Consider the following 21,083-nt stretch of genomic DNA (forward strand, 5'->3'; position numbering starts at 1 on the left):
CAGCTTAGGGAGGGGGCTGGCCAGGCAGCACACTTAATGTGACATGCCCCACTCCATGATGACATCTTTGTACCTGCTTTTGGCCAGCAGTCAGTAAGTGGGCCTACAGGCCAATTGTGTTGTATTTTTAAATATAAGTACCTACACAATACTTTTGATGTGGCCTTTGTGGCTGAAAACATTGACTGGCTCTTTAAGGAAAAGCTCTGGGTGTTCTATCTTTGGCTTAGCCCTGACTTGTGATCTTGAATGGCTGTGACTATGCCACCCCCTCTTCACACATACACAGTGACAGCTGTTTAGCATCACCAGCTTCCCTCCTGGACACTGGCTAACTGTTCCTCTTGCCTTTCAGCCCCTTGAGCTTCTCTGTGAGAAGTCCATCGGCACAGCCAACAGACCCATGGGTGCTGGCGAGGCCCTGCGGAGAGTGCTGGAATGCCTGGCTTCAGGAATCGTGATGCCAGGTTGGGGACTTGTGCTTTGCAAGTTTCAGGGAAAGGACAGGGATCAAGGCTATGAGGCCACTTCCTGGCGGGTCCCCTGACTGGGTTAGGGCAGCAGTAGCCCCATGTCCCCCTAGGGCTAAAGCATGTGACTACCCTCTTGCACCATCATATCCAGCCCTGTGCCGGCTCCGCAGCTGAGACTCAGGGCGGATCCGGGGCAATGGTGACCCACTCCCACGTGAGCTCCTTGCTCTGAGACACATGTGGATTATTTCTCTTATGGGCTGGACGCTGAGTGGGTCACCGAGCTCGGCGTGTTTTCCAGAGCTGGGTGTGGATGGGGCGCGGGGGGGTAACGCATCTGGTTCCCTCAGCCAGTACAACTCTTCCGAGATGCTAAAAGATAATCCTCTGCATATCTTCCTTGTTTCCTGCCTTCAGATGGTTCTGGCATTTATGACCCTTGTGAAAAAGAAGCCACTGATGCTATTGGGCATCTAGACAGACAGCAACGGGAAGATATCACACAGAGTGCGCAGGTATAGTCATCGCCATTGCCACTGTGAGCCCTTACCCAGTCTGTAATCACTGGCTTCTAGTTCCATTACTGGGTATTCTCAGGGTCGCCACTGGACTTGTAGGCTCAGGTCGGGGACTGAAGGCGAAGGGATTATGACTGATACAGGGAGCCCCAATCTGGGCTGCTTCTTTCCCCCTGGCGCCACGCATGGTTGTAGCCTGCCCCTCGGCCTGCTCGAGTGCTGTTTTCAGACACCAAGTTCAGCAGGGATATATATTGTATAGATCATTCCAGGGGTCCTTCCCTTACAGGCCTACCACGTGGCTCCGTGTGGCAACCAGTCCCCAGGTTGGGGTCTCCTGTATTCCTCCTCTCAAGGCGGGTGGTCACAGGCTCGCCTTCCCCCACAGCAAGGCTGGGTCCTGGCAGTCAGGCCCTCCCTTGGCTGTTGGGGGAACCCTTGCTGTTGTAGGGGAGACCATTAGCAACCCCCTCAGCTCCTGCCCCTTACAGAAGGCACTAGTAAGCGCACATACCTTGGCCAGGAACACAGGACACCTGAATCAGGTTCCTTTTCCTCTTTCCCTTTTCCAGCATGCTTTGCGACTAGCTGCATTTGGCCAGCTGCATAAAGTCCTGGGTATGGATCCTCTGCCTTCTAAGATGCCCAAGAAACCAAAGAATGAAAACCCAGTGGACTACACGGGTAAGTGTGCTAAGGGTTCCAGGCTGGGCAGTGGCCTTGTGGACTCCCCACATAGCATCTGGCTGGACTCTTAGTCGCTTCTGTCCTAATCTCTTTCAGTTCAAATCCCCCCGAGTACCACCTATGCCATTACACCAATGAAACGCCCAATGGAGGAGGATGGAGAGGAAAAGTCTCCCAGCAAAAAGAAGAAGAAGATTCAGAAGAAAGGTACAGGCATTCATTCTGGGGCCTTTTTATCCTCCATTTGCTATCAGTTAAAGTTATTTAACACAAAGTGGGGAGATGTCTTACTTTTTCCAGACATCATACATGAGTTAAGTCGTTTTTAAAAGGATTGCATATAACGTGGGTACAGCACACAAATGGAATAGATATGCCCCAGCTAATGACCCCAGGGGTGGCGTGTACCTGGGATCACCATAGGCAAGGTCTTGGAATAGGCTGGGGCTGCCCAGTCCATTGTGTCCAGCAACAAAAAGCCATCAGAAGAGTCCCCCTCCCTGGTTCAGAACTGACTGGTGTTCCAGAGTGATGTTGGTGGTCTTTCTCTAGAGGAGAAGGCAGAGCCTCCCCAGGCTATGAATGCCCTAATGAGGCTGAACCAGCTGAAGCCCGGGCTGCAGTATAAACTGGTTTCCCAGGCGGGGCCAGTCCACGCCCCCATCTTCACCATGTCTGTGGAAGTAGACGGCAGCTCGTTCGAGGCCTCGGGACCATCCAAGAAGACTGCCAAGCTGCATGTGGCTGTTAAGGTAAAGTGGCTGGGGGTGTTGTTCAGCCTCGGTCTTTTTATTAGACAGTGAAAGCACTTTATCTGGTGCCTTCTTCCGAGCTGTTGTCTCCTATTTAAGCTCTAGGTGCAAACACCGAGAGGCTTAGGGAGGGCTTGCAAACACTGAAATGGTTAGGCTTTTTAATGTTTATCAAATCACATGTGGCCAGAATGCCTTTATCATCATGGCTGGCAGGCAGAGGGTGTCTGCCCATGGCTGGGCATGTGCAGAGCCTTCAGATTGCTGGACACCACCCTAGGATGCCTAGGATGCCTCTGATTCAGGGTGCCTAGGTGCTGAGCCCCATCCCTCACTGGGGGCCTTGTGGGTCTCCTTTCTAGGTGTTACAAGACATGGGCTTGCCTACCGGTGCCGAAGGCAGAGACTCCAATAAGGGGGAGGACTCAGCTGAGGAGACGGAGGCCAAGCCAGCTGTGGTGGCCCCTCCGCCCGTGGTAGAAGCCGCTTCGACCCCCAGTGCTGCCTTCACCTCAGATCCCACTGCCGAGGTGAGCCCATGGTGGGCACTGAAGTGCTTAGCAGGATAGAGCAGGTGGCTTTGTGTCCTGTGAGCCTGTATGGTTGTTGATTTTTGTCATTTTCCCCCCCAAAGGAGTCACCTTCCAGTTGGGGAGCCTATAAGGGGGAGCTGGGTGTGGGCTTTTAAGCTACTACCGAGAAGGGTTTGCTGATGTTGACCTAGCACTTAGGGTTGCACCGGGGTGGCCCTTAGTCAAGGGCAGGCTATTTCCCAGAGGGGCAGAGTACAGGTGGAGGTCATCCTATTGCTAGGAGGCTCACAGATGACTTTGAGAGGTGAGGGTGGTATGGGACAGCATGGTTCAGAGTGGAGGACCATGATGCAGGAGCAGCTCTCCTCCACATGCTGGAAAGCCCTTAGCTGAGTGTTTTGGTTTTCTTTTCTGTTTTCCCTGAGAACGTAAAACAGCAGGGGCCGATCCTTACCAAGCATGGCAAGAACCCTGTCATGGAGCTTAACGAGAAGAGGCGTGGCCTCAAGTATGAGCTCATCTCAGAGACTGGTGGCAGCCATGACAAGCGCTTTGTCATGGAGGTGAGTGATCCTGGAGCAGTTTATGTGAAAGCCTGGCATTTTTGGAGAGTCCCTGTGCCTTAGTGGGAGGCTTTGGATCACCCCCAACGTGTGTTCGTTTTTCCCACTTAGGTCGAGGTAGATGGACAGAAGTTTCAAGGTGCTGGCTCAAACAAAAAGGTGGCAAAAGCATATGCCGCCCTTGCTGCACTAGAAAAGTTGTTCCCAGATGCCCCTCTGGCCCTTGAAGCCAATAAGAAGAAGAGAACACCTGTGCCTGTCAGGGGTGGACCGAAATTTGCTGCTAAGGTAACTGGTTGCCTCTGACATCTTTGAGCTAGGCTTTGGTTTGTCTGTGATCTGAGCCTGAGGTGAATGTAACTTGTCTGTTCTCTCCTGTCCAGCCGCATAACCCTGGCTTTGGCATGGGAGGCCCCATGCATAATGAAGTGCCCCCACCCCCGAACCTTCGAGGGCGGGGAAGAGGAGGGAACATCCGTGGTCGAGGGAGAGGGAGAGGATTTGGTGGTGCCAACCATGGAGGCTACATGAATGCTGGTGAGGATTGTTGCCCTGTACTATCCCCCTGGGCTTACCTTGATCCCTGGGGAGTGTGGGATCCCTGGGGTTGAGCTGAGATGCTGGGAGAAGCAGGTGTGGGGGAGACCCCCCTCCAGCTCCGGTAACCCTGTCTGTTCCCTCCTAGGCGCGGGATATGGCAGCTATGGATACGGAGGCAATTCTGCAACAGCCGGCTACAGTAAGTGTGTATTTCTCTTGGTCTGAGTTTGGGAAGAAGCTGCAGTATAGCTCCCATGCCTGAGTTAGAGCCGGGTGGCCCACCAGCAGCAGCTTCCCTGATACGTCAGAGTTACCCACACTTGTTTTCAGTGATTAGATCAGGTGGTCCTCAAGGCCCCAACCCTCCCCATTTTGCAAAAGTGTGATTTACTCTGTAAATGTTAACACACACATTTGTGTGACTTAAAAGTTCCTTAAAAGTCAAAATTTTAAATTTCTCTGCTTTAAGCCATGTGAATGAAGCACCAATACTGTGAATATACTTTTCCTGACAGTGCACAGCTCTTGTCTTGAGAAGGAGCCTTCATTGGGGGGTTACAGGAGCAGAGAAATCTAAAACATGAATTTCAAATGTGGCGCTCTGTGCCATTTTTCAAAAGAATTCTAATTTTTTTTCTCTGCTCTGTCTCCCCCTTTTGTAGGTGACTTTTTCACAGACTGCTACGGCTATCATGATTTTGGGTCTTCCTAGAGCATCTAAAAGTATTGCACACAAAATCAACTTTTTACTCCAATTTTCTCGAACTCCAAAACCTAAAGTGTCCGTGCTGTGCCCCTGTGCTTCACTGGGTTTCTCAACCGTGGCTTGTCACCGCAGCTTGTCTGAAACTCTTAGCCTGCAGAATTTAAGACAATGGCAGTTTTTATCGTGATTTGCCTTTGAACTTGGTCATATTGAAGTTCACAATAAGTGGAAAACAATTTTCAGAGAATGCATTTTTTTTTTGTGCAGCATTGCACAGAATTCTAGAGCCAGCGTTGGTCAGCATCAAGGCAAAAGCCCACCTTTGCTTTTTATGGAAAGCATTACTTTATTTAAGAGACAGATAATGATGCATTTTAATCTACCTTTGTCTTAATTTACAGCAGGTTTTGTATGAATTTTTAACCTTTTAACAAATCCCCAAATCTGGTTGATGCCTTTGACAGTGATGAAAACCATTTCACCATATCCAAGTCCAGAGCAACCGGCTTTTCTTTTCTTTCTTTTTTTAAAAAATATGAGCATGTGAAACGTTGGGAACATTGGGGGATTGTATATTGTGCTAAGTTAACCTTTCCTGCCTCTTGTAAATGCTCTGGTGGGTTTGTGTTTGGGGATGCAACATTTAGTGGCTGGTTTAGCTAGAGATGAACTCTCAAAGGTATCAAAACTGTGCTTCCATCATTTAGTACAAGAAATAGACAGGCTGAAGTGAGTGATAATGCAGAATTTTGCAAGTCCTAGTTACAGTTGCAAATGCATGGGATTCTAGAATATTATTTTTAAAGGGGCTTTAAAAATTAGCAGAAAGAGCCTGATATGTAGCTCAATTATCCAGTGAATAACTTGCCTCAGTGGGGCCTGTACTGCTGGGCACACAGCTGTAGCAGATTTCAGAAGCCCCGGAAGCTTCCACCCTCTCACCTTAGGGTGCAGACTTGAGTTGTTGCTTCTCCTTGTGTGCAGAGCCACACAAAGGCAATTGGGCCTTTTTACTCGGCTCCTATTTCCTGATGGGAGTCTCTGGAAACAAGTCTGGTTTTGGCTCTGGTCAGCAGTTCTTTTTGCAGCAAAGCCTGCCTCTGTGTTGACTTGCAAGATTTTGTGTTTATTCAGGCAAAAACTGGTCAAAACAGTTACTGCATAATTTGTTCCCAGAGGTTTGAAACATTCAGTGAAACCTTTTAAAACCTTGATTGCATGATGTATTTTTTTTTAGAAAGTTATTGTTTGAGAATAATGTCTTTTTATACCAGGAAATAGTTATCCTGAATGACATTGAAAACTCCCCCTCCCCCCCCTTTTTTTTTTACAATACATGTTAAAGTAACAAGCCCTAACTACTTGGCGTCTTCATTCATTCCCGTGCTTGTGGAGGGGTAAGGAGGCAAGACGCTCAGTGCAGGCCGAGGGTCAGCTGATGTGGCAGAGTTTTAAGAGGGGGCCTAAAGAGGACCTCTTGTCATGACCTCCTCGTGTGTTTGCTCTCTTGCACTGTGGGACACATTCTTGTCCTTGGCTTTGTGATGGGGGTTGGTGTGGGGTGGAGGCTGCCCGCCTGAAGAAACTAAACCCATGGCGGAGACCAGTTCTATCCAAACTGCTATTCAGACAACCCAAGCACACCACTGTGGGGTACACATCTTCAGTGGGTGGAAGACTCATGAGGACTCCCAAATTCACCCTAAAGGCAAGGGTTTTGATGCTAAACATGGAAGAGACAGGCTGTGTGGGAGCGTTTTTTCCCTCTCCTATCCACACTGGGCAGACTCAGGCCAACCAGCAAAGGCCTACCTACTCTGGGAGCCCAGTAGCTCCACCACCCCTATGGGAGCACTGGAAATTGCCCAGCTAGGATGAACAGCACCCACAGCACCCATCCTTCCCTTCACCACTCGCCTTAGCTGATTGATCTCCCACAGGTCCACCTGAGTGTTTGGTGGGAGCAGTGTCTTGACAAATCAGTGTTCTGGGGGTCCTTAACTAATGAGCGGGGGTGGGGGAGCTCTCTGTGACATTCTCAGCTCTAGGGCCTGAGAATGTGGCTGCGTTGCTGCACGCTTGTCAGTCCCTGCTGCTCAGTCCTGCCTCAGCCCAGCAGCTGTGCTGGGAACAAGGAGGGGCCCTCTGGGGGACCACCTGAATGTTCTGATCCCACCCTCAGTCTTCTTTCCTCAGGAGGTGACGGAATTAGTCCTTAAGTCATGTGTTTGTATAAATCCCATCAGGGAGGAGTCCCAGGTCATTTGGCTTCGCTCTCTATTCCTGGTTCTCCAAGGACCAGGTCAGATCAGTTGGTCTTCAGTAATGACACCAGTGTCAGGGACTTCCTTTAAAAGTATTTCCTAGGGTCACCTAAGCCTGTGACTGCCAAGCCTCTTCCCAGCACAGCAGGGGAGGGCTGGCTGCTTCTCTGGGGCTTTGCTTTTCCTGTCATCGTTGGGAACATTTGGGTAGCAGTCAGCTAGTTGTGAATGTCATCCTGCGCTCGAAGCCCATCTCATTGTAACGTTGACATCTGCTGCAAAAGCTGCTCTCGGCGTGCTGCCGTGCCGCTGCTTGGCAAAGATCCATTGTTGTCATCAGCTAATGGGTGAGTGGAGCTGAAGGCTGGGCCAGCCCAGACTAGGCTGCTTTAGGGACCGGAGCTGCTGCTCCTGGCTCTCCCGCCTCTTTCATTCTGCCCTTGCCTGGGCAGTGGGCTGGTGGGTCAGCCTTCAGGACCCACAGCTTTGAACTTCCCTCCCTCTCCCTGTAGTCCCCCACTTTTATCTCCCTAATCCTCCACCTGACCAGATGCCTTCCTGTTTAGGTCAGTTCTACAGCAATGGAGGGCATTCTGGGAATGCTGGCAGTGGCGGCGGCGGGGGCGGTGGTGGCTCCTCCGGCTACGGCTCCTACTACCAAGGCGACAACTACAGCTCCCCAGTGCCCCCGAAACATGCCGGGAAGAAGCAGCCCCATGGGGGCCAGCAGAAGCCCTCCTACGGCTCAGGCTACCAGTCCCACCCAGGCCAGCAGCAGCCCTACAACCAGAGCCAGTACAGCAACTATGGCCCCCCGCAGGGCAAACAAAAAGGCTATAGTCATGGCCAAGGCAACTACTCCTCCTACTCCAACTCCTACAGCTCCCCCGGGGGCGGGGGTGGCTCCGACTACAGCTACGAGAGCAAATTCAGTGAGTTGGCATCCAGTCCCCCAGAAGCTCAGCACTGTCCCACCTCTGGCTGAGGGACTGGAAGGAAGTTGGAGGCGTTGACTGCAGGGTGGGCATTGGGACAAACCTGGAGAAGGAGGCTCCCAGACTAAGGTCCATGAGGCTGTGGGTTGAGGCTGGGCCACAAGGGTGGAGTTTGGGCCAGGTACTGGGAGGTGACCTCTGGAGAGTGGGTTATATCCAGCCCCTAAATAAGCCTGAATTACTCTTCAGTCCATCTCACGCACAGAACTGGTGGGCTGCACTGTGCTGATGGCCCAGCTAGGGAAGGGTAGGAGTATGATTGTTCGTGATGGGACACTCGGTAGCAAAGGCCAAGACTTGGATTAGCTCTGTGGTTCCTGAACTGTTGGGAAGATTAGGTTGGAGGAGTAGGTGGGAAGGTGGGATGGAACTTGGCTTCAGAATGTAGGGATCTGGCCAGCCCAGGGCACAGTTACCTTGTGGTACTCCAGCCAGCCCCTGTCACTTCACAGTGGGACTGACGTGCCAAATTTAAGCACTCAGGAGAAAGACATTTGCAAAGTTCTAGGGTCTTTGCAAAGGACCTGCTACATCCAGGGCTGGAGCACAAGGCCCCTTAACCACACTGTCTTCTCTTCCCCCCCCAGACTACAGTGGTAGCGGAGGCCGAAGCGGCGGTAACAGCTACGGTTCAGGCGGGTCATCCTACAACCCAGGGTCACATGGGGGCTACGGAGGAGGTTCTGGGGGCGGCTCCTCCTATCAAGGCAAACAAGGTGGGCCTGAAGCAGCAGGTGACAGTATGGCGGGGAGGGCCCAGAGCTACACGGAGGGGTGTGTCCTGGCTTGGGCAGATAACAGCCTGGGCAGGGCCACAGTGGCAGCTGCTGCTTGGCTTCTGTGTGGGGCAAGAACAGGAAGCAGGAGACGGGGTATGTGGGTATGTGGGACCTTGTGCAAGCACCGACTTAGGTATACGTCCAGCTTCTTGGCTTTTTAGAAGCCAGGTGTCCAGAAATTGCCCTACTCTAAATGTTGGCACCTACATGAGATGCTGACAATACTGAGCCAGTATTGGTCTGGTGCTCAGAGAAAGAGAGCCTCAGTTAGAGCTCCCACTGGTGACACCTCTGTGACTGGGCTGATCCCCAACCCCTCTTTCCCTCAGGAGGCTACTCGTCACAGTCGAACTACAACTCCCCGGGGTCCGGCCAGAATTACAGCGGCCCTCCCAGCTCCTACCAGTCATCACAGGGAGGCTACGGCAGGAACACAGACCACAGCATGAACTACCAGTACAGATAAAGCCCTGAGGGTGAAGATTTATACCTTCAGCACTTACCCCTCCTTGTTGTAAGATTCAGTTTTATGCATCACAGTTAACATGTCTGCGGCCCGTCTGGGTCCTCTTGCCCTACCCCGTCCACGTTGCTGTGTTGTGAGGTGCAGCTGGTCACTCTGTGACCTGTTCTGTGACCCATATTTAGCTGTGTTTGGGACTCCGCGTCTTCAGTGGTTCGTTAGTTGCCATTACAACTTTGTCCGAGTAGAGTTCTGAGTTCTTACAGTTCAGTATCCCTCTGTCTATTTACAATTGGTGTTAGCGTTAACTCAGTTTGTCTTGAAATAGTTACAGAAGGGATACCTCATCTGTTAATGCTTTTGTGAAGTGAGTTAAACGAGCTTTCTGTATTTTAATGCTTTAGTGTTTCAGTTTTATAAGTGAAGATTTTATTTTAAAAACCAGTGGGAAAGAGTGGGGGGCGGGTTTTGTATGTCTGGGTCATTCAGGCAGTACATCTGAATTCAGCTGAATGTAGACAAATAAAGAAAAAGAAAGAAATCTGCGCCGTCGTAGGCCTGGGTGTCTGACCCTCCAATAGTGTAATGGGCAGGTTCCTCTACTCTGTTCCCAGTACTGGAAAGTGGGGCACGGGTGGCAGGATGGTCCCTGTTAATCAGAGAGGCTCTAGGTTCCAGCTCCAGGCTTATAGACATCTTTATTCTGAGTTGCCCAGGGCCAGCAATCAGTTATTTGGAATCTTGTAGCCCCTGTGTCTCAGCGAGCATCATCCCTCTAGTGTCTGCATAATAGCCTAGTGGCCTATGCTGCTGTTTAGGGTTTGATCCCACAGTTCAGCATGCTTTGTTTTCTATGCCATAAATTTTGGGTGGAGTATAAGTGCAGTCTGAAGTTACCACGGATTAAGTTTGGTGCACAGATCCTAAATGGAAAGATTCCGATTAAAACTGGCTGAGGCACTCCAAAATATGGGGAACTCCAGCCATGGAACCATCTATGATGGGGTGGCACACTGTGGCAGCCGCAGCCATAGCCTTCCTCCCTGTTGCCTCCTCCACCCAGAATTTCACAGAGTATGCAGGTGGGGCTTTCTGTAATGGCCCAGCCATGCTCCAGCAGGTTTCTCTGGAGCACTGTTTCTCAATCCCAGGCAATTTTGTAGTGTTCGGGAATCTTTTGCCATGTAGTGGGTAAAAGCCAAGGATACTGCAGAACATTCTGCTCTTAAACATCAGCAGTGCAGGGGTGTGGGAACCACCCAAGCTGCCGTTCTCAACTCTGGCCCTGCCCCGGGGGGTAGCCTATATGGTAAGACTCCTGTGGGCAGACAAGGTCCGGTCTGCCCCTCCGCTGGGACCCCTGTTTGTTGACTTGCCGCCTCTTCACCCTCTCAGACCAGGCGCTGTTTGTGGCCTAAGGCCCAGGAGCCCCTTTGGCCTCCCATGCTTGGTTAGCCATGCCCACTGGGAGAAGTTCAAACCATTCTTGATGCAGGATCATTCAGCTGAGGCAGAAACTCCAGTGTGCCTTCAAAGGATGAAGACTTGCTTTCTGGGAGAGCGGAAAGAAAGGTGTTCTGCACTAAAAAAAGAAAACATTGGAAAATATTTGCATTCTGCTGCAGCAGAGGAGGTCTCAGATACCAAGTGGTCCATCCTAGGGTAAGGGGCCCTATGAAGTCCATCTAAGAGGTGGCCCACTATGTGAATGTTTGGGTCAGACTGAAGTGCCTTGGGATCGCCTGAGGAGACAGAACTGAAGATGGGTATCCACCCCAGTTTGTCTCCCATACACATACAAGGGCCAGGACAAAGAGACTCAGGTGAGATCATTAGGACCTTGTGTTGGAGATAACAGGATACATGCTGTGGACAGAGTCTGCATCACTCGGATCCACAGGGAGGAGCCCCCTGCTTTGCCTGCTAAATGCCTTCAAACTCTGGACCTGCCTTGTCAACACAGGTCTCTCCTCACCATCAGTTTCCCAAATAGTGACCACCACCATCACATTCAAATTTCTGAATGTGAGTCTGTGTCTCAAATCTTTTTTCTTACAAAGACACAAGTCATTGGAATTAGGGCCCACCTTAATCCATCTCAAGATCCTTAATTCCATCTACAAAAACCCTACTTACAGATTCACAGGCATCAGTGTTTAAGATGAGGAAATACCTTTTGGGAGACACTGTTCAACCCATTACAGTGTTGGGTGAAGGTTTCACCCATCAGGCTGCTGGCACAGCCCAGGAAGTTTGTTGGCCACAGCCAAGTTCACCATGATCAAGTCTGGACAATGCAGCCAGCAGAATCTTTGCAGCACAGTGGATACCTGTCCTGAGGGGATAGCTCATGAGCACAGGTCTTCAGGCACCTTGATGCTGCTTGGGGACCTCACTGGTAGTGACGGGCCTGGGGGTGCAGCTGGCTGACTGCAGTATCCCAACTCTCAGAACCTGCTGCTCCAGGAAGCTGGGTTTGGAAGATGTGGCTGCCTGCTCAAGCATGGCAAAGGCCTTGCTGCTGTATACCCATTCAAAGCTAACCAAGACCTTCCAGATCTATTGCTATCCAAACCCAGGAAGCCAGCCTGGAGGAAGGCCTTCTGAGCTGCTTTTCCACCACCTCAGCTAGAGCCATGCTGGGCACCGGATGGCCTATGATGGAGATGCTTTGTCCCATATGTTGCTGGAGGACAGTGTCATGCATCTTTCACCAGCAGAAAGCACCAGGAGCATGACGAGAAAGGACCAGCGGCCTGCATGTTTACTCAGCAAGTTGATCAAGAGGGTGTTTGGTGAATAGGCTGGGGGTCAGCAACCCAGGATTGCACACCACACTCCAAGAGGGCTCAGGATGCCTTTGGAGAGAAGGAAGGAAAGGCAACCAAACCACTGACAGGACAGCTGGATATGGATGGGCATGGTGGGCCAAGATGACATGTGAGGGAGGGGCAGGGCCTTTCCAGGAATGTGGACTGATTGGTGAGGAGGGTGTTGGGGATTGGCGATTAAGACCAAAGGGGCCTCTGAGCAGTAATGGGACACAGATTCAGAATTTCACCTTTTTGTATTTGACAGAGTTGCTGGAGCTCTGGTGTCCCTTTGGGCTGGGGTCCAGTCTGACTTGGAAGTTACCACCTAGCTGCCCAATTACCTTGGCAGAGCACTCACTCTCCCATGGACCATTGACCGTTCTGTGTAATCAGCAGGGCCTTCTGTGCTCCTGAGCCTGGCTGTTTGCAGCTGGGCTGTCATCCTGAGGATTTAGGCTCCAGGTGTGAGCCCTGTGCTGGCTGTGGGCCCTTTGCAGCAAACCTTGGCCCAGATGGATGCTCATTCTAACCCATTCCGGAATAAATGGAAACTTCCTGTGTTCACTGTTTTATTCACTCAACATGTATTTATTGGGTGTTGCTTATGTATCACTCCTGCACTGGGTGCTGAAACTTCAGTAGTGAACCTGGTCCCTGCCCAGTGAAGCTTCTGGTCTCCAAGAGGGCCCTGTCCCATTTGGGCGGAGAATGTCAGGGAAGTCTTCCTGTGTTTCAGGTGAGACAGGATGCTTGAACTGGAGACCAGTGGTGTGTTAGGGAGGGTGGGAGAAGGATCTGCCACGCAGAGTCCGCAGCTTGCACAAACCAGCTGGGGAGATGGGAACAGACTTGAAGTCGGCTGAGTGGAGGTGTTTGGTTGCAAAAAGGGAGACTTGTGGCTGTGTCAGCAAGAGGCATCAGTGAAATGCCTTGACAGCCAGCCAGAGGAATTCTAGCCTTGATCCTGAGGGTAATTCACAGCTATGAAGGATTCTGAACTGGGAAGCCCCCAGGCTGAGTCGTGCTTAAAAACAGTCCTTTTGGCTGAGAATAGGTGTGTGGGAAAGGTGAGAATAAGGGCAGCAGACCAGCGATGAGGCTTGATTTCTGGAACACCCAAGCTGTGAGGTTTAGGGGGACTTAGGTGACAAAGTCCACTGCAGTTGGTAAGGGGACAGCTCACAGACCCAATATGGCTAAAAACCATGTCCCAGATCAATATACTGACCCAGTAAGGGGCATTGTCTTGCCTCAGGATACAGGACTGGGAAAAGCCCCGACACAGGGTCTCTCTCTGCTGTGAGGAGACAAGCAGGAATGGCTAGGTTGTGACTGTGGAGGTCATTACCCAGAGATTGCAGGTCCTGTCCTTGGTCTTCTCAATATCTCCAAAGAAGCTGATGCCTAAGCTCAGCCTCTTGGCAGATGAGCAGGGAAAGAGGTGGGGCAAAAGTATAACAGGAGTAAGGTGGTGTGGCACAATGGATTAAATGCCACTCTTGCCCTGTGAACCAAGGAGTCACCCAGTGGGTCACCAGTTAAATTCCCAGTTGGGGCATATGCCTTGGTTGCCAGCTAGGTCCTGAGCCCTCAGTTGGGGGCGGGGGTGAAGGGTGGGGGAAATTGATTAATGTATCTTCAAACATCCATGTTTTCCTTTTGAAGGTTTTACTCTCGGGAAGGGAAAGAGGGAGGGGAACAGTAATATGCCGTTACCTCACATGAGTCTCCCACTGGGGACCTGGCTTACAACCCAGGCATGTGCCCTGTTTGGGAATAAACCAGCCACCCTTTGGTCAGCAGGCTGGCACTCAGTCCACTAAACCATACCAGCCAGGGCATATCTCCCTTTCTTTCTCCCTTCTAAATAAAACCTTTAGAAAGAAAAAAGTCACAGGAGTACTCTCCACTCCTAGATGAAAAAAATAAGTCCTTCAGTTTCCTGGACCCCTATTTCAACGTTAGAGGTATTTGAAATGCCCAGCTCTTCACAGGTTCCTGAATTTCCCATTCTATGGATCCAACTCCTGCGCTTTTCTCAGTCCAGGGACAATCTGAGGCCAACCACCTGGTACCCAGTTTGGGGTGCTTTTCCTGGGCAGCAGCTGGATAAAAGCTGGGGAATCTACAAAGCACTCCCAATCATGGTTACGAGCCTGGGGTGATGCGCTGGCTTCCACTTGGGCTGGGAAATCTGCGAAGCCTCGTTGATTACCCTTTTCAAACAACCTTAATCCTTACCTCTTCTGTTTCCTGCCCAATCAGCATGTCCCCCCCTTAATAGAAGCGTTTCACAGGCTCCGCCCAGTGACGTGTGAGGAAGGCTGCAGTCACTTGTAGTGGGACACTTAGACCCCGCCCTTGCCATACTCCCATAGGATGCGTACAGAGGGCCGCTTCTAATAGGTTGCCTCCCCCAGAGCGGCAGCTTCCCTTGTCGCCAGGCAACGCGAATGGAGCTGTCCGGAGTGCTGAAGCCTTTCCAGCGCCACGAAGAGACTTCATGGCACCCCCAGGCCTCCCTACTGAGCGGCGTAGAAAACTCAATGCCGGTGAACCTTGGCTGCAACCCATTTCCACCCACCCTTTACCTCTTGGTGATAGAGATCGCTTCTCTCTACGCCCCTTCCTTCCATTTAGCTCAAAGGAAAGTTCTCACTTCAAAGTAGAGGACTTGCAGGAGGACCTCGCCATTTGACCCCCCAGACCTCATCTTCCCTCACTCCCTCTAGGCACTCTGACCTCTGCACTGCACCACAAACAATCCAGGCACATGCCCACCTCAGGGGCTTTGCTCTCATTGTTTCCACTGCATGAAATGCACTCAGTTCCATCATGACTTCTCATATCTTTCAGGCCTTAACTCAAATGTCACCTCAGTGAGACTGATCACCACCACCACCCTACCTTCCAACTTCTTGTCTCCTTCCTTGCCCTCTCATTCTCCAGCACTCACTACCTGAGATATGATATGCACTGCTGGTTTTTCTTGTTTTTCCCTCAAGGCCACGGATTTTGGTTCACTGCTATGTTGCCAGCAGTGAGAACAGTGCCTGACACAGAGTGGGTACTCCATAACGTTTATTGCATGTGTACTCTGTGTGTAGTTGGACATTTACTGTGTGCCAATCTGTGCATACTTCATAATGATCCACTACCCCCGTTTGAAGGACAAACCGAGCTTCAGAGAATGGTGATCACCAGACCAAAGTCCCTGGCTTTTGAGTGTCAGAGCCTGAATCCTCCCTCTCAGTTTCCTCTGGCCATAACCTTTCCACACCGTCTCTGCTGCAATCCCTAATACTGCCTTCTCCTTCAAGAAAAGAAGTGTAAGAGGGTAGCTTCACAGGGCTCACACAGGACTAGATTTCAACTCTTCTTTGATTACTAGCCATGTGACTTGAGCAAGACAGCAAACATCTCTGCCTCATTTTCTTCATAAAATGGGGGTGAAAATAATACCCACACCTCATTGTACTGAAAGGGCCAAATTATGCAATGGCATTGTAGATAGAGTTTACCAGACACCTGTCACACATTGGCACCTGCTCCATTAGTGTTGGCTATTAGTCATCACCATATTATTATGTGAACTGAAAAATAACTCTAAAAAATTGGAATAATGAGACCAGAAAAAGCTACAGGAAGAAAGAGATTCAAGAAGGTAGAAGCGAAGAACACATGCCAAACCTTACTACAATAAGACAGCAAAAAAGAAGAGCTCATGGACATGGACAACTGTGGAGATTGTGGGAGGGATGGGTGTGAGAGAAGGTTGAAGACAAATTGTAATAGAAAAATACAATAAAAATAAACTTTTTAGAAAAGGAAAAAATGGCTTAGAGCTACTACAGTGCTTCCGTCAAGTAAGCAAGGAAATTGTGTTAGAGAGGCTGTGGAGAAATAGGCACTTCTATCTACACCCATCTGGTACAGTTGCAAATGTCAGACCCTGATATAGGGCATTTGGTAGGATCTCGTAAGCTTTAACCCAATCATCCAGCTGATTGAAATTTGTCCTAAAAATATACCTGCTGCCATGTGAAATTACTTCAATACAAGATTATTAAGTGAAGCCTTGTTTACAGAGCCAAAGATTACTCATAACTCAAGTGAGAATCAATGGGAGACCCCTTAAGTAAGTGATGGTCTACCCATACTTTAAGATAGGCAACTGTTAAGAGCAAGGAGACTATGCACTGCGAGGATGGCCTCCAAAGTATAGACCAAGAGCAAGGTGCATCCTACCAGTGTAACTACCAAGCCTTTTGTATAAAAAAATGATAAATATTTAGCTTTGTTTCTGTTTGCATGAACAAATGCAGGAAAGACACAGGAATCTAATAAAATGTTACTAGATAAAGCTGAGATGAAAAATGGGTGAGTGAGGGATGACTTGGGAATGTGTTTGCTTTTTGCATTTTCTGAATTTTTTATACATTTGAAGCTTTGAAATATTACAAAAGAAAAGTCCCTAAACCATAAAATATAGTTCAATGAAGACCATTGTACTTACAACCTCCAAAGACCACCATTTTGTACTTTTGTTTCATGTGGAAAAGATGTGTGTGTGTGTACAAAACACTAAAATAAAAAAAAAGAAGTATTCAGCAGCTTAGTTGTATTGAATTCTACTGCCAAATCACCTAAGCTCGGTAATAAAGAAAATATTTGTAAATAGCTCCAACATCTGAAAAGGTGTTCAATCTAAGCAAGAATCGTGGAAATGCAAATTAAAACTCCAATGAGATTCCATTTCACACAAACTTGATTGACAGAATTTAAGAGTTCTGAATATATGAGAATCTGAGAGGAAGTGACATAAGGGGGCTTTCCTGTGCTGCTTTTGCCTTGTAAAGTTGAGTCTCCACTGGGTCTAGGGTCCTGCAATTCCATCCCTAGGATTTTTGCAGCAGTATAAAAGGAGATGAGTACACAAATGCTCATACCGGCACTGTATAAGGATAAAATAAAATAAAATAAAACAAAAGCACTGGAAAGTCCACAAGTCCACTGATTGAAGAATGAATAAATACACTTTAGTATATTTATATCAATATGTGATTGGCTTGCAGAAGAAATGAATGAATCACAACTACATATAACATGAATGAATCTTAGAAACAATTGTAAGGAACATAAAGCAAGTCACAGAGACTGGGTGTGGTATAATTTTATTAGTGTAATAGATGTTGGGGGACAATCAGCAGTTTTTCCCATGCCTCTTTTTTTTGCTATTGAATTTTTAAAACTAGCATGAAATTTATATCAGAGTAAGTCTAAGACATTGGAGTGTTGTTTAGACAATGCCATGCATGGGTCAATGGTCCAATGATTAGTAGAAAATGACTATTCCAAAGCCCTTGAAGTTTATAAAAGTATAAAAGTATTAAAGCTTCTAGAAAATGAAAATAAAAGCCATTAGTATATCTAAATGAATCAACTGAAAATAAAACAGCAACATATTTGCTTGTGTATGCTGATAAACATGTCTGTAAGTAAACATGAGAATAAATATTAAAAGAATGGCCCTGGCTGGGTGGCTCAGTTGGTTGGAGTGCTGTCTTCTACACCAAAGGTTGAGGGTTCAATTCTTGATCAGGGCACATACCTAGAGTGCATATTTGATCCCTGGTCGGGGCTCATACGAGAGGCAGACAGTGATGTTTTCCTCTCACATTGATGTTTCTCTCTCTTCCTCTCTCTCCCTTCTTCTCTCTCTAAAATCAATAAAAACATCTTCAGGTGAGGATTCAATTTAAAAAAATGAACACTAAATAATACTTAATATGCCCTGGCTGGTGTAGCTAGGTGGATGGAGCATCATCAGCTTGTGAACCAAAAGGTCACCAGTTCCATTCCCACTCTGGGGCATATGCCTGAGTTGCGGCCAGGCCCCCATTTGGGGGCATGTGAGAGGCAAGCATTTGATGTTTCTCTCTTTCTCTTCCTCCCTCCCTCCCTCCCTTCCCCTCTCTCTAAAAATAAAATCTTTTAAAAAATAATACTTAATATTACTAGGTGAGAAGCATTTGGACAAGGGACAACAGTGGGAAAATAATTTACATTATATATTTTATTTATATTTTTAAATTATGTGGTAATATTCTATTTTAAAACAAATCTATTTAAAGTTAAATCATAAATAAAGCTTATTAAACTTTTGTTTTCAAATTTTTCTTGATTTTGTTGGTGTACATGTGTTTTTATCATTAATATACATTTTTAATGCAATAAGGTTTATAAAATATAAAAATTATCATTTTAACCTTTTTCATATTACTAAGACTTCTTTCCCTCATTTTTATTGAGATATAATTGACATATAATACTGTATGAGTTTTAGGTGTACAACGTAATGATTTGATATGTGTATACATTGGGAATATACAGAGTGTGACAGAAGTAACACCTCTTTGAGTGTGCTTGGTAGGGTGATAATATGGTGTGATAACTTATAGCTTTAATTTGAACATTTCACCTAAAACGTCATATGGTGTGTTTGAGTATGATATTATTATGAAGGGCCGAAATAATTTTAGGACTGTATAAATGTAACTACTCCTTAACTGTTAAGGAGTTGAAATTACATTTGGCCCTTTGAAGGCAACTGTGAGGCTGATGTGGCCCCCAGTGAAAATGAGTTTGACACCCCTGTTCTAAAGAGCAATAAAAAATGTCCTCAAGTGAGGATAAAAGATTATTGCTTGGATCAGACAATGAAAGCATAAATAAGTGGCACGATAAATTGATGTCTCTCTCTCCCTCTCTCACTTCTTTTCTCTCTAAAGATCAATTAAAAATAAAATAAAAATGAAAAATTACAAAAGTCCACAATTAGACACATCTTATGGAATTACAAACTATCAAAGAAAAAGGAATAATTTCTGAAAAGAAACTAGAAAGATAAAAACAAATGACAAGAAATCATGCTTAGCTTGAGATTCTACTTCTTAATAGTGATAATGAAAGTGACAGTGGATCTCTGGCTGGTGTGATTCAGTGGACTGAGCACCAGCCTGGGAACCGAGAGATCGCTGCTTGGATTCCCAGTCAGGGCACATGCCTGGGCTGCAGGCCAGGTCCCCAGTTGGGGTGGAAGCAAGAGGCAACAGATCCACGTATCTCTTGCACATTGATGTTTCTCTCCCTCCCTCACCCTCTCTAAATAAAAGTAAATAAAATCTTGAAAAAAATGACAGTGGAATATGTTCAATGAGCCAAGAAAAAAAAATTATCAACCTAGCATTGTATACTCAGTGAAACTATTGATCAAGAGCCAGGGCAAATACATTTCTTTTCAGGTAAACAAAAATTTAGAGATTATCAACTTAGGGTTTTTATTATTGAAGGAAATTTCAAAGATGTTCTTCAGAAATACACATTCATCTGAGATTCAAAGTCTCAGTGAATGTAAGTTACAAGCAAAGATGTTGCTGTACGCGTGGGTATATATATCAACACTGACTGGCAAAACGATAATCATAATGCCTGATTTGTAGGCAAAAAAATCCAATCCATATGTCAAATACTGGACAAATAGGCTTCTGGGTTCTGAATTAAATTGTCTTAGTGGATTGGGATATGTTAAAGGTATTGCCTAAGTATGCCACTGAACATGGCTAGCAAGCCCACCACAAAAACACACAGAGAACAAAGTTTCAGTCAAATCAGAGAAAAAATGAAGCCCTGGCTGGTGTAGCTCAGTGGATTGAGCGCAGGCTGGGAACCAAAGTGTCCCAGGTTTGATTCCCAGCCAGGGTACATTCCTGGGTTGCAGGCCATAACCCCCAGCAACCGCACACTGATGTTTGTCTCCCTCTCTCCCTCTCTCTCTCCCTCCCTCTCTCTCTCTCTCTCCCTCCCCCTCCCTTCCCTCCCTAAAAATAAAATAAAAAAATAAAATATTTAAAAAAAAGAGAAAAAAATGAATTGAGAAAAAATGTAAAAAATGAGGGGGTAGGCTGAGATGGGAGTAAAAGGCAGAAAACTATTTGAACAATAAAACTTTTTTAAAATGTAAAAAATGGCTCTGGCTGGCGTAGCTCAGTGGATTGAGCGTGGGCTGCGAACCAAAGCGTCGCAGGTTCAATTCCCAGTCAGGGTACATGCCTGGGTTGCAGTCCATGACCCCCAGCAACCGCACATTGATGTTTCTCCCCTTCTCTCTCTCTCTCCCTCTCTCCCTCTCTCCCTCCCTCCCCCTTCCTTCCCTCTCTAAAAATAAATAAATAAAATATTTTTAAAAATGTAAAAAATGTTTAACAATTTAAAAAAAAGGCAAGAGAGACAAGAGAGGAAAAGCAAATAAAAGAACCTTCAGCCTTGGCTGGGTAGCTCAGCTGGTTAGAGCATCATCTCAACCAAGGTTGCAGGTTTGATCCCCAATCAGGGCACACACAAGAACCAACCAATGAATGCATAAATAAGTGGGACAACAAATTAATTAAAAAAAAAAATTAAATTTAAAAAAGAACCCTCAGACTCTACATAGTCTGTAGAAAGATGGAATCAGATCCAGTATATTAGTAAGCATTATAAATGTAAGTAGACCAAACTTGTCAGTAAAAGGGAAAGATTATTGGAATGTTTGAAAAATACAAAGTTCAGTTCTTTTTGTTTTCTAAAGACAAATCTTAAGGCAGAAAATGTCAAGTTCAAGGGATGTACAATAATATTTAAGGGTTACCATAACATAAGGGAAACTGGAATAGCTATATTAGTATCAAATACAAAGATGTATACAAATCCATAGGCTGTGGAGGTAGGGGAATGGGAATTGAAAGAGACTTTACATGGACTGGCGTCAGTCAAGGACTATGCATAACTCAAATCTCTGCATTTGAAATCCACAAAGAGGAGGACAAAATTATATGAGGACATTAGGAGCAACTGTAAGCCAATACATTTGACAACTCAAAGAAATGAATAAATTCTCAGAAAAACTCTACTTACCTGTATTGACTTGAGAAGAAATGGAACACCTAAATAGTCTGT

At 47.2% G+C, this 21,083-nt stretch overlaps 1 protein-coding gene across 8 annotated transcripts in view; it reads left to right on the plus strand.

The window, feature by feature from the left end:
* Window positions 1-12,656, plus strand: part of ILF3 (interleukin enhancer binding factor 3) — a 29,488-nt gene extending 16,832 nt beyond the window's left edge. For 3 of the 8 annotated variants that reach the window (XM_028519778.2, XM_036032335.1, XM_036032334.1), the window contains exons 8-20: window positions 356-467; window positions 891-988; window positions 1,564-1,675; window positions 1,775-1,885; window positions 2,231-2,430; window positions 2,793-2,960; window positions 3,389-3,526; window positions 3,638-3,814; window positions 3,910-4,063; window positions 4,212-4,265; window positions 7,603-7,968; window positions 8,619-8,747; window positions 9,140-12,656. In XM_028519778.2, coding sequence (XP_028375579.1) covers window positions 356-467; window positions 891-988; window positions 1,564-1,675; window positions 1,775-1,885; window positions 2,231-2,430; window positions 2,793-2,960; window positions 3,389-3,526; window positions 3,638-3,814; window positions 3,910-4,063; window positions 4,212-4,265; window positions 7,603-7,968; window positions 8,619-8,747; window positions 9,140-9,276 — 1,956 coding nt within the window. In that variant the 3' untranslated portion in view covers window positions 9,277-12,656. Of the gene's footprint in view, window positions 1-355; window positions 468-890; window positions 989-1,563; window positions 1,676-1,774; window positions 1,886-2,230; window positions 2,431-2,792; window positions 2,961-3,388; window positions 3,527-3,637; window positions 3,815-3,909; window positions 4,064-4,211; window positions 4,266-4,728; window positions 6,131-7,602; window positions 7,969-8,618; window positions 8,748-9,139 lie in introns of those variants that run through there. The other 5 variants (XM_028519779.2, XM_028519780.2, XM_036032337.1 and 2 more) reach the window with 4 other exon arrangements.
* The last annotated feature ends 8,427 nt before the right edge of the window (window positions 12,657-21,083 follow it).

This window comes from Phyllostomus discolor, chromosome 8 (genome assembly GCF_004126475.2).
Source record: "Phyllostomus discolor isolate MPI-MPIP mPhyDis1 chromosome 8, mPhyDis1.pri.v3, whole genome shotgun sequence".
Taxonomy (NCBI): Eukaryota; Metazoa; Chordata; class Mammalia; order Chiroptera; family Phyllostomidae; genus Phyllostomus; species Phyllostomus discolor.